General features: G+C 36.8%; 1 protein-coding gene and 1 pseudogene across 1 annotated transcript; both read left to right on the top strand.

Annotated features, from left to right (window-relative positions):
- The first annotated feature begins 405 nt into the window (after positions 1-405).
- LOC101291632 lies at positions 406-2,866 on the top strand (annotated as a pseudogene).
- Positions 2,867-4,405: 1,539 nt separating this feature from the next.
- LOC101291343 (ent-kaurenoic acid oxidase 2-like) lies at positions 4,406-6,741 on the top strand. The gene is made up of 8 exons (XM_004301123.1): positions 4,406-4,738; positions 4,946-5,095; positions 5,200-5,454; positions 5,599-5,682; positions 5,969-6,047; positions 6,184-6,290; positions 6,420-6,538; positions 6,645-6,741. The coding sequence occupies exons 1-8, from the start codon at positions 4,406-4,408 to the stop codon at positions 6,739-6,741; spliced, it is 1,224 nt and encodes a 407-aa protein (XP_004301171.1).
- Positions 6,742-13,509: the final 6,768 nt, after the last annotated feature.

The raw sequence follows: 13,509 nt of genomic DNA, 5'->3' as shown, positions 1-13,509 counted from the left end.
TAATTTCGTCGGCTAAAGTTGACTTTAGCCGACGAAAATATAATTTAGCCGACGAAGGAAAATTTCGTCAGCTAAAGTGTACTTTAGCCGACGAAAAATTGTTTCGTCGGCCTGTTTTTTTTTTTTCGTCGGCTAAAGTCTTTCTTCTGGTAGTGAATCATCTAAATCACGTGCATGCTCACCCAAGGAGTTTTGTATTGCAGCGGGATTTGGTGTTCTTTTTGTCCACGTACTCAATCCGGGAAGAAGAATTTTCAATTACGAATCTGCATGTAGGTATATGGTAAATGATATATTCTTGCTGTGTCATGTCAGTGCATGTAGTATATATAGCTAGGGTGGCAATGCTGCACTATGTATCTTAAACGCTAAGAGGAGTTGAGCATACTTCACATATAGATCGACATGGAGATCTCTTTGGGGGTATGGGTGGCCTTGGTTGTGGGAGGTCTGCCATTTTTGGGGTTGTTGTTGTGGTGGTGGAATGAGTTCTGGTATGTTCTTCCTCTTAAGTTACATGGGTCTCCGACCGGAGCCAAATTGCCTCCAGGTCACTTGGGTTTCCCGTTTCTCGGTGAAATGCTCACTTTCTTGTGGTATTTCAAAACCGTTGGTCGTCCTGATGAGTTTATCAACTCCAAGCGAGCTAAGTAGGTTCAATTTTTTTTTTCCTTGTTTTGTTTCTTTTGGTTTTATCAGTCCCTAACCAATCCATGCCAGTAACTACAAGAGAACTACAATACCAATTGGATTAAAGTTATTAACATTTGAAAAGCTGAACATAAGACCTTTCATATATGTTCATGTCATGTATATCATATTTCAACATAATATAGGTATTGATGAATATACGTTTGATTTGAATCAGGTATGGTGATGGAGTAGGAATGTACAGAACACACCTGTTCGGAAAGCCATCGATCATAACGTGCTTACCTGCGATCAACAAATTCGTATTCCAGTCGGAGGAGATCTTCCCTCTAAATTGGCCTAATGTTGATGTAGTAGGCTCTAGGCCTCTAGTTCTTTGGTAGCAGTTCAAGGAAGCTCCCATGCAAGGCTTAGAACTTATGTTATGAATGTCATTAACAAACCTAATGCTTTGCGCCGCATTGCCGGACTAGTTCAGCCACGAATGGTGGCTGCAATCTCAAAGGTAGAATAAAAGCATATGATGAATCTAAGAAGGTAATTATTCAGAAATATTAATATTTCCTATATTGCCGAGCTTGTTTTCATTTTCAATTAATTTCTCAGTTCTAAGATGCATCTTATGCTAATTACAGGTAACTTTTGAAAATATTGGAAAATTGTTCGCAAGTTTGGAGCCCGGGCCTCTCCTAGATAACATTGATGAATTGTTTGTGGGAGTGGTCAACGGCATTAGAGCTCAACCTTTCAATGTTCCTGGAACTGCTTATCACCATGCTCTTCAGGTTCGAAAACATAAACCTTGCTTCTAAATTGTTCGTAAACATTCGGATACGATTTGATCATCTTATAGCATATTCTGTCAGGTTATCCTAAATAATATGTACCTGAATGTGAATTGGCAGTGTAGGAGGAAGCTCGAGGCGATTTTCAGGGTGGAGCTGGAGAAGAAAAAGAACTGTAAAGAAGCAGTGACGAGTGATCTGATGGACGGGCTTATGCAAATCAAAGATGATGATGGTGATAAATTAAGTGACAAAGAGGTGATAGATAACATTGTGAGCCTTATTATTGCCGGATATGCTTCCACTGCCCTTTCAGCAATGTGGGCTATCTTCTATCTTGCCAAATACCCCAATGTTTTTCAAAAGCTTCGGGTATATTATATACATACACATTTCCCTTATCATCTTAATTAATGTCTTTGAGCAGGTTCGCTTCTCTAATGTTTTAACTGTGTACATGAAATGCAGGAGGAGAATCTGATTGTAAGTCGGAACAGGAACGGGGAATTCATTACAAGCGACGATGTTTCGAAAATGAAATACACCAACAAAGTGGTGGAAGAAATTATACGGCTGGCCAACATTGCAGCGTTTGTTTTCCGATCAGTTACTAAGGAAATTGAGTATAAAGGTACGTCTAAGTAAGTGATCGACTTTGTAGTTGAGAAGTTTCTGCAGCTGATTAAACATTTTATGGACTTGTTAAACTTATTGCTGCAGGCTACATAATACCAAAGAACTGGAATATGATTGTTTGGGTTCGATATCTCCATACAAATCCGGAGCACTTTGATAATCCTATGTGCTTTAATCCAGATAGATGGAATGTAAGCCTACGCAAATCGATTCCTCTCACAAACAAGTTAATTAACTTTTCAGTTAATTAATTTATAATTCAATTAATTTGAACTTTCACAGAATCCGGCTAAACCTGGAACATACCAAGTGTTTGGAAGTGGATCAAGAATATGCGCAGGAAATATGCTTGTTAGACTACAGCTCGCAATTTTCTTACACCATTTGTCTGTTGGATACAAGTAAGAAAATCATAATCGTCAATCATAAGATTTATCACCATATAGTTAAACTTAACGCATCCTAACCATACTATAACATATTTAGTAACAATGCATTATGTCTTTCACTAAAAAATTATCATAGTTCTACATGTAATATGGCTAAAACTTTAGTTTTGATATTAAAGTTTATCTTTTTATGCTACGACTGAAGTGGCCTATCCTAGGGATTATTAGATTTTTGTGTATTAATTATTTCAAACTTACAACAAAATTTTAATGTTCAATTCTCTAATTTTATTGGGAATGAAATGAACTCTCAGGTGGAAGTTACTCAACCCGGATGCCCCTATGATGTATCTATCACATCCAAGACCAGTTGATAATGTCGATGTCATATTTAGCAAAATTTAGAAATTAGAATTTCGAAAATTCTTTTACGCATCAAGGTGCAAGTGAACCGAGCAATTAATATGCAATATTTTGATCCGGTTATCCACGTCGCATTATCATGCATGTTTTCTAATATTGTTAACAAAATTGAAACAAAAAAAAATAGTCTCAAGTGTTTCCAACACAAGAGATGATGACTTGAGGTCGAATAAAATATATTCTTATTATGGGCGCTTAATTTGATTGGATCAAAAATGAAAATGAAAGGAAAAAATTTAGGGTTTCTAATCTTTATTGGATCTTCGCATACACGATTTGAGGACTTGCACACTAATAATGCAAGTGCACCTTAGTGCATAAAATCCTCTCTGATATTTAGAATCCTAAAAAGAAAGACATAGAAATAGCTTAGCTAAGAGCATCCCGGCTCATCCCTTATTGTATTATTCCTTCTTTGTCACATAGATTTCATGAAGTTATGTACTTTGTAAGTGTTGTTTTCTTACAATGATTCCATGAAGTTATGAAGTTAATCTTTTCGATCCAATAAGTGAGTGATCTTATAGTCAAGGAATCGACGCATGCATGCAATGCTGGATCACACAGTACCTCCAAATATGGCAACCTTCAATAATTTTTTGGATCGAAAAAAAAAAACCTTCAATAATTTTGGTCGAGCCAATAATTTTCATGTATTGATCGATCAGTCGCCGTGCCAAGACGATTGTATGGATCAACATCAAGTAGATACGTAATAAATCACCAAATCATGTTTTGACAATATTAAATATGTTCTAACAATATTATTCTATTAAGTTAATTCAGAATTTCAGATTATTAAGAACAAGAGTTAATATGGTAAATAACAAAATAAAAAATAATTGGGGAGTAAGACCGACACATTAGTATCATTTGATTTGGCGACCAAGACAACTTACCTACGTGCTTTGGCACATGCAGTTTCAATAGGATCCATGTTAAGTATGTGATTGATGCTCTCTAATTTGAATAGCAAATCCAATGACTCGCCCAATAAGCAGACTTCAGACATTTTCCGGTGAATTTGGTTCTCTTTGTCTTTATTGTCTTCCATTTTAGAAGAATAAGAACTAAGAATCTATAACATGCAAGTTGTCACAAATAATCTACTACGTACATGTCTTAATCAACTTGTCACGTATATGTGTATATATAGTCCACAAAGGATTTGTACATTTGTAGCTTGATAGAGAGTGGAGATGGAAATCCCTATGGGAATGGGGGTAGCCTTCTTAGTCGGTGGTTTGCCAATATTAGGGCTGCTCTTGTGGTGGTGGAATGAGCTTTGGTACGTGCTTCCTCTCAAATTGAGACTTCCGGCCACCAAAGGCAACTTGCCCCCAGGTCATATGGGATTTCCTTTTTTCGGCGAAATGTTCAATTTTCTTTGGTATTTCAAAATTCTTCGACATCCAGATGAATTTATCAATATTAAACGAGCAAAGTAAGTATTGTACATTGTTATATTTCACTTCAAATTTATATGAAATGCAATGGTTTGATGATGTTTGTGTATAAAATATGATCAGATACGGTGATGGAGTAGGAATGTATAGAACTCATCTATTCGGATCACCAACCATTATAACATGCTTTCCAGATGTGAATAAGTATGTGTTCCAATCGGAGGAGACATTCTTTCTCGATTGGCCCAGAGTTGAACTCATGGGTCAAAACTCTATCGTTGCGGTTCATGGACCGGCCCATGTAAGACTTAGAAGATATGTTATTGGTGTGATTAATCGGCCCGACTCTCTCCGACACATTGCTCAAGTAGTCCAACCCCGGATGATTGCAGCACTCAAGTCATGGGCCCAAAAGGGTAGAATCAAAGCATACGATGAAGCTAAGAAGGTAAAAATTAAATCTATCGTATCGTCTCATACACTATGTTTAGTAGGGTGACATTAGCCACACTCTTCATATAAAAATTTAGCACTTTCTGTGTTTCCATAATCGGTAGGATGGTGTTTTGGTTTTACCTTTTATGGAGCTAACTTAGAAAATGTACATAAGATACAAATTTGTCGCTTGACATGAATAACATATGTTTTACTTTAGGTGACATTTGAAAATATTGGGAAACTATTTGCAAGTTTGGAGCCCGGACCTCTCCTAGATACAATTGATGACCTGTTTACAGGATTGATCAAAGGAATTAGGGCTCAACCGTTCAATATTCCGGGATCTGCTTGTCACCATGCTCGTCAGGTTTTGATCTTGATTTGCTAATAAATGATATGAATCTTTGATTGTTTGATCCGCTTGATCAACTTAAGAGGGCCGGATAATCGAATCATTGGCTTAATATGCAGTGTAGGAAGAAGCTTGACGCCATTTTCTGGATGGAGCTAGAGAAGAAAAAGAAGAACCAAAAAGAAGTTAGCACAAATGATCTTATGGATGGGCTTATGCAGATTAAAGATGATGAGGGAAATAAACTAGGTGACCAAGAAGTGATAGATAACATTGTCAGTCTTGTTGTTGCTGGATATGCATCTACTTCCCTTGCATCAATGTGGGCGATATATTATCTTGCCAAATTCCCAAATGTCCTCCAAAAGCTTCGGGTATATACAAATTTCCTCACCGTTTTGTATCACTCTAACGATGATCGAACAAATCCTATACAGAAAAACGAAAAGCAATTACTTATGTATCTTCATTTCTTGAGGTTCTCATATATGTATTATATGTGCGTGGAATTTATACAGGAGGAGAATATGGCTATACGTAAGACCAAGGAAGGAGATTTCATTACAAGTGAAGATGTCTCCAAAATGAAATACACAAACAAGGTATTACCAAAAAAATCAAGAACAGTTTATACAGCTACAAAAGTGTGTTTTTCAGATGAAGAGTTCACTTGAAAATACGAGACAGTAAGAATTCACTTGAAAATACAAGTACAATACGAGTTCACAAAAAGTGTGTTTTTTAGTTCACTTAAAAAAAAAATTAAAAGATTAATTCACTTGAAAGTATGTCTTTCTATTATAAGGAAGTAATCTAAAGACAGAAATTTATCCTCATATGAATACAAATGTTTCGATGCTTCATATGAATACAAATTGTTACATGTAGGTGGTGGAAGAAACAATAAGAATGGCTAACATTGCAGCATTCATTTTCCGGACTGCTACCAAGGATGCTGAGTACAAAGGTATATGATCATTTTCAAAGATCGATGTTAATTTTTTTATAGCTAGTGACCACAAATTATTTCTCGTAGGTTATATTTTTCTGATGACATACATATATATATATATATATGTATATATATATATATTTTTTTGTAGGTTATATTATACCGAAGGGTTGGCAAGTGATTGTTTGGGTTCGGTATCTCCATACAAATTCGGAATATTTTGATGATCCTATGTGTTTCAACCCAAATCGATGGAATGTAAGCCCACATTTTTTATGTAAGTAGTTAAAAATAAAGTTGATGTCATGTATTATACATTGTAGAAATTTTCGTAAATTATATACGATTGGCTAGAGAGTTTTTACTGACTCCTTCTTTACTTCTCAGGATCCAGCTAGACCAGGAACTTATCAAGTTTTTGGCGGTGGATCAAGAATATGTGCAGGCAATATGCTTGTTAGGATTCAACTCGCAGTGTTTTTGCACCATCTATCTACAGCATACGAGTGAGGACAACAAAACTAATCTTAAATTTGTTTCTTATTTTCCATACTTCATCAAAACTTTTCAAATTAACTACTGATCAATTTTCATTTTTAACTGGACGTTTAGGTGGAAATTGCTCAATCCAAACGCAGAAATGGTTTATCTTCCGCATCCAACACCAATCGATAGGGTTGATGTCTCGTTTAAAAGAATCAAGAAATGAATATGTTACACCAGCTGTTAGCTAACACTTTCATTGTAATATGTGAATTAGGATGATAATTAATTAAGTCATGTCTCATGTATTGCTTTATGTATTTTTTTGGTATTAAATTGCTTTATGTATTGCTTTATTTGTTAGAATTTATATGTGTACGGGGAGGATAAATAAATGAAACTTGATTATAATCAACATATCATCTGATATTCTGATCTATAGACACTCTTTTCCATGAATCATGGCTGGTCTTGCCCGGCCGTGCTGTCGCACGGGCCCAACACCGAAGGGCTTAACTTTTTTGTTTTTGTTTTGACATATAATTAATAATATATAATAAATGAAAAAAATGTAATAAAATATTAAAACACAATTAAAGTAGTTATTTAATTTCAATCTTTTTACTTAATGCTTCTTAATTTTTCTTTAGATAATTAATTATGTTCTGAATGTCTTTTTTTAATTTTTTTGACTAATCTTTGCAACCATTAATCAAACATTTTGTTATGCACCTAAATCATGTTGTTGAACTGAACGCGAAGCACTTAGTGTCATGAAATGCATTGTAATTTTTTTTTCTTTTATTTCAAGAAGTATTGGTTTATGTCCCCATCACTTCCCCTAGTTGTATACTCATGAGTTAACATATTAATGAAAAAATATAGGCGTGGAGATGAGTCTTCTAACATTATACTTGATTAGGTTCAAAATCTCGAAAAAAAAAGTTTCTTTTAAAAAAAATATTTGTTAGGGCCATTCTCTTTTTTCGCAAGGGGCCTTAAATCTTTCAGGACCGGCCCTGCCATGAATACACCCTTTTTTTTTTTAATGCTAAAAGACTATTACAAGACAAAACCCTTAGAACACGTACCCAACTGCAAAGAGGTCGAAATTAATAGTAGAACCAACAACCGGAGGGAAATTTGAGTCCCAGATTCTAGCCCTTGCACATTGATGACCAAGGTTGGCAAGAGCATCGGCCACAAAGTTGGCCTCTCGATAACTATGTTGAAACCTGATGTACCGAAAGGATCTTGCAATCTTCTTGATGTCTTGAATTAGTTAAAGGAGCCTCCAGGAATACTTAAACTTCTCATTCACACAATTAATTACTAAAGCATAATCACCTTCCACTATGAGATCTTGAATCCCCATAGCATGAGTAGAAGACTATCTCTGAGAGCAGTGGCTTCTGCAATGAGAATAGTTGTCTTCACAATCTTTCGCGCAGAAGCAACTAAGAGGCATCCAACTTCATCTCGAATGATAAAACCAGCAGCGGCATCAGAAGATTGTTGAATAACCGAGTCATCAAAGTTGATCTTTACTTGACCCGAGGGAAGAGTCCACTTGATATTGGGTCTGGAGCTTGTACTGCTAGAATACACCTTCAACAAGTGAGTGATTTTATACTCTTTCCTGATCAAACTTCATACAAAAACTCTGATGGTATTGTTATTTGAACTATGAATAAAGTTATTGTAAATATGGTACTACAAACTTTTCCGTGGTCTGAATGATAAGCTTATCAGATGCTAAATGGGCCAAGTCGTGCTAGTAGTAATTCCCTCGTTTCTTTTCTACGACTGTAGACCTTAATTAAAAAATCTTTTCTTCAACACCTTGGTCATCAACTAGCTAGGTTTCTCGAAACATTCGCTCCACTAATATCGGAGCTGAGGGTCCTATAGACGAAACCCTAGGTTTCGGGTAGTTTAGCGGCGGCAGCGTTCGATGGATTTCGTCTGCTATAGGGCACCTCGGTGTCGATCTTTACCAGAGGTGAAGAGGAGGACCAATTTGGAGACGATTTGGTTGATCTGGCTTTCGTTATTGACGAGGTGCGGAGGAGATACAGATCGGGGAGGACGATTTCAAGGAAATCTAAGCTTTAGATCGACAGGGCGGCTACGTCAACGGAGGGGATAGGCTTTGATTTGTGACGACAAGGCGGTGATCTCTGGGAGTCGACGGGTGATCACTGATCGGTTTGCAGAAGGTTGATAGCTGAACAATTTGAGCAAAGGGAGGCTAGGGTTCTTCTCATATTCTTACCAAAGGCTCCGAGTAAGTAATTAAGTATCCATGGGTTGGAGGAAAGGGAAGCCGCCAGATTGAACAGGCGGCATGAGGCTCCTCCGGTGAGTCCCAGCGACAGTCGATTCCAAAAGGAGGAGAGGAAGGGAAGATTGGGCTCATGGGCCTATGTCACCTTAGGCTACAGCAATGTGGCTTAGGTGGGCTGGGCCTCAGGGTTTTATCTTTTCCTTTTCTTATTCGGGTTGGCCTATGTTTTGGGCTTCTGGAGGAGTGACACCTATAAGTCTATACTGTTTTGAGTGAAACTGTTATGCTGGTCTGTTTGAGCGGAAACGTACATCATTGGGTCTTAGGCGTCACATTCAACTGGAATGCTGCTTTATTTCAAGATTATTTAGCATTCACTTTCTAGTCGTTTAAGGTCCACCTTTTTGGACTGTAGTTTTGACTTTCACTTGCATTTGTATGGTCTTCGGACCACTCATGCTTGACCGTTTTGGTCGTCATGATCTTTGATTAATGGAGTTTTTTCATTTTTCCTCAAAAAAAAAAAACTAGCTAGGTTTCTCATTCAATAATGTTTTAATTATATGATTATTGCGTAAAGAACAACATCTTGTCTAAAGTCTGAAGGCATCATTTAACCCCAAAAAAAAAGGTCTAAAGGCGTCAATGATCGATACAATAACACAATGAGAGATGGCATAACAGGGTTTAGGAAATGTGAAATGGTATCATTCGTTTGAGACCAGTGTGGCTTCCTATTTTGGCATACATGGCTCCCCCGAAAGACACTTGCAAGGCATCAACCATCCTCACTGCAAATAATTGAAATGGGATAATAAGACAGAGATTTTCAAAAGAAAGGGTACGGTGCATCTTTCAACATGAAGCATCTTCTCCAAACTATTGTAAGCATGACCAAAGCAGTGATGTATTTTTTTTTGACTCACAAAGCTAGTAGGTTTCATTATCTTCAATTGTCTACTTGCGTCAGAGTTCAGACGAGTATCGACTCGGTATCCAGTACCTAGCTACGACAACATTAAGTTATACACTTATACGTAATCATATACATTAGAACAGGATTCATATGAGCTAAATTTTCTGTTTGGAGATATAGATGTTTCTAAGGTCTGCGTGGCTGTGATTCTCGGAGGTCTGCCATTGCTTGGGTTGTTCTTGTGGTGGTGGAACTAATTAAGTTTGGGATTCGTAATACAATTGGCTTTTAAACTTGAAGATGAACAGCTAGACATGCCTGAACCTAGATAGCTAGCTAATTTTCTCTCCACTTATCATATGCGCGCGCTTGTTTGAAATGCTGCCAACATACAAGTCAGTTGCAATAATCATGTTAGACAAAAATCATGGAACAATATACTTCTAAATTGGGAATATACTCTTAGACAAGAATATATCCAACAACGATGCTAGGATATCCTTACTATTATTGGAAAGCTAGATTATAAGAATATATACAGCTAGCTAGACTAATTATTCATACCCACACACGATCCGATTGAGTATAATATATTATATATATCACATAACAAAAAAACGAAAACGAAATCACATAACAAGACAATATATTATAATCTTAAATTATAATTAAGTCTTTTTTTTTCTTTTTTTTTTGAAGCTAAAAGACTAAATTACAACGAACCACCCCTCAGGCAACCACCACCAAATAAATCAAAATTCACTGTTACCCTAACAGAGCTCAGCAAATTCGACTCCCAACAATGCTGAGTATCCAGATTTTGCCCCAAATTTGCTAAGGCATTGGCTGTAAAGTTTGCCTCACGAAGAACATGGTGGAAAGAGATCAAACTGAAGGAAGAGGCAATCTTTTTTATGTCTTGGACAATTTGGAGCAGCTTCCAGGGGCACTTGAAACGCTCAGTAACACAATTAATTATGAGAGCAGAGTCTCCTTCAACCATAAGATGAGAGTAGTTTAACTTTTTGGCTTTTAAAAGGCTGTCCCTAAGGGCAGTAGCTTCTGCAATGGGAACATTGGCTTTCCCCAACTTTCGAGCAGAAGCAAAGAAAGGGCAACCCGAGCAGTCTCGAAAAATAAAACCTACAGCAGCACTAGAATCATGTTGAAGCACCGAACCATCAAAATTCTCTTTGACTATATTTTGAGGAGGAGGAGTCCATCTGATGGAAGAGGGAGCCAAGGGGAACTGGGAAGCCATCTCTTGGTGGAGATGATTACGATTCTGAAACACAGCAGCAACAACAACAACAACAAAGGGAGAGAAGGCCTCATTTTTAAAGATTAGGTTGGTGCGCTTATGCCAAATCTGCCTGCAAAGGTTTAGAATTCTCTCAAATTTAGTAGCATCAAAAAGAGCATTAACAAAAATATCATTCAACCTTTGAACCAGGTTATCAGCATTGTGGATGTCATTGCACTGAGCAATAGTCCAAACTTGACCAGCAATTGGGCATTTGCAAAAAAAATGGGAAATAGTTTCCTCCTCTAAATTACAAAGAGGACAAAGATTAGTTTGGATCATACCAAACCTAAATAATCTGTTCCTTGTTTTTAATCTTTCCCTGCATAAAAGCCAGCTAAAATTTTTTATTTTAGGAGCCAAGGTAGATTTCCAAACCTTCTTTAAAAGAGGGGATTGATCATGAGGATCAAGATCTGAAGATTGAAGCCAAGTAGCTGATTTTATGGTGAACTCACCATTCGGGCAGGGGCCCCAAATGAAAGCATCTTGTTGGTTAGTAGAAGGAATAGGGATACCACAAATTTGATCCACAATCGAAGCATCCAAGAATTCCAGCAGCTTGGTTCTACTCCAATTACCATCCTGGATATAATCAGAAACAACCTCATTCCAATTAATAAGAGTATTCTGATAATCAGAAATCATACTAACTAAAAGAACAGGGAAAACCCAATTAAATGTCCAAAAATTGATATCATGACCATTTCCAACTATCCATCTTATTCCCTTCTGAAGAATTTCTCTATTATTAAGAATGCTCTTCCAGGCTAGAGAGGCCGATCTATTTTGTTTGACCTGAAAAAAAAAATGTCTGCGTAAGTACTTTCGAGTAACAATCTGCACCCACCAGTTATCAGAGTCCGTAATAACTTTCCATCCCAACTTAGCAATCGCTGCATTATTAACATGAGCAGAAGGTCTAATACCTAATCCCCCAACATTCTTGGGGGTGCAAGCTTTGTTCCAAGCAACAACATGAGATTTAGAATAAGAGCCCCAAAAAAAGTCTCGGGATTTTTTATCAATAGCATTAGTAATTTTAGCAGGACATTTAAAACACGACATAATATGATTTGACATACCAGAAATATTTGCTTGGATAAAGGTAAGTATGAGCTCTAGATAACGAACCTTTCTTCCATCCTGCAAGCTTGTCATTAATTTTTTGAAGAAGGCCATTAGCATTAACAGGATCCTTCCAGAAGACAATGTTGTGGACACCCAAATACTTATCAATGGTAGCTTTGTGCTGAATCTGCAAAATAGTAACAATATTATTCCTAGTTTGATTAGGAACCTGAAGGGAGAAATAAAGAGAAGATTTATAGAAATTAATCCTTTGACCAGAAGCCTCAGAAAAATTATTAAGGATTCTCAGAACGTTTCTAGCAGCTTTAGAAGAAGCTTTCCCAAAGACTAGGCAATCATCTGCAAAACGAAGGTTAGCAATTCTAAAACCATTGGGAGAAGATAAAATTCCCACATGACTACTTGGTTTTTCCGCAACCATATTTAGATGCCTAATGAGAGGTTCCATACAAAGAATAAAAATATACGGCAAAAGGGGATCACCTTGTCTAATTCCGCGAGTATGATGGAAAAAACCCTCAGGCTTGCCATTAATCAACACAGAGAAAGACACAGATGTAATGCATTCCATAATCCATTTAATCCAAACAGGGGAAAAACCAAATTTAGAAAGAGAAGTCTCAATAAGTTCCAATTGAGATAGTTATAAGCTTTTTCTAAATCCAGCTTAATAGCCATGGAACCAACTCTGCTTTTTTTCCTTTGGAAATCGGAACACAGTTCATGAGCAATAAGGATATTATCATGAATAGATCTTCTCGGGGAGAAAGTACCCTGATTCCTAGAAATACACTTATCCAAAAGAGGCCTGAGCCTGTTGACTAAAATTTTTGAAATTATTTTATAACTAACATTACATAAACTAATAGGCCAATAATGAGAAACCAAATCAGGTGATTCAACTTTGGGAATCAGAGCAATATTTGTATGATTGATAGTAGCTAAGGGCGAATTATTTTGGAAAAAGTCTTTGATCATTGAACTTACAGAGTGCTTAATTGACATCTTCCCAATAAGCTTGGTAAAAGAGAGCATGTAAGCCATCAGGACTTGGAGCCTTTAGAGGTCCGATAGCTTTGATTGCATCCCAAATTTCCTCATCAGAAACCTGTTTTGTCAACAAATCATTTTCTACATCCAAAATAGTGGGAGAGATAATATCAGTAAAACTTTGCATAAAATTCATAGAATTAATTACTGGTCACTCCATTAACTTTCATGCACTCGACAGTTTACTCCATTAACTTTCAATTTCAATCGATTACCCCATTAACTATCCAATGTCACACAATTTGGTCCATCCGTTAAGTCGCCGTCCAAATCAGTGGTTAAGTTGCTGACTGAACATATTTTTCAACTGGAAATTCCATTTAACACCCCACCTCTCTCTCTCTCT

The sequence above is a fragment of the Fragaria vesca genome, linkage group LG5 (assembly GCF_000184155.1).
Source record: "Fragaria vesca subsp. vesca linkage group LG5, FraVesHawaii_1.0, whole genome shotgun sequence".
Classification (NCBI taxonomy): Eukaryota; Viridiplantae; Streptophyta; class Magnoliopsida; order Rosales; family Rosaceae; genus Fragaria; species Fragaria vesca.
The sequence above is the reverse complement of the archived record's forward strand: the minus strand, read 5'-3'. Positions and strand labels throughout refer to the sequence as shown.

Bases quoted from the DNA above. Each gene is read 5' to 3' on its own strand.
- LOC101291343 (XM_004301123.1), top strand. From the start codon at position 4,406: ATGATCAGATACGGTGATGGAGTAGGAATGTATAGAACTCATCTATTC. The intron at 4,739-4,945 runs GTAAAAATTAAA...GTTTTACTTTAG, and splicing joins CATACGATGAAGCTAAGAAG to GTGACATTTGAAAATATTGG. The intron at 6,291-6,419 runs GTAAGCCCACAT...TTTACTTCTCAG, and splicing joins TCAACCCAAATCGATGGAAT to GATCCAGCTAGACCAGGAAC.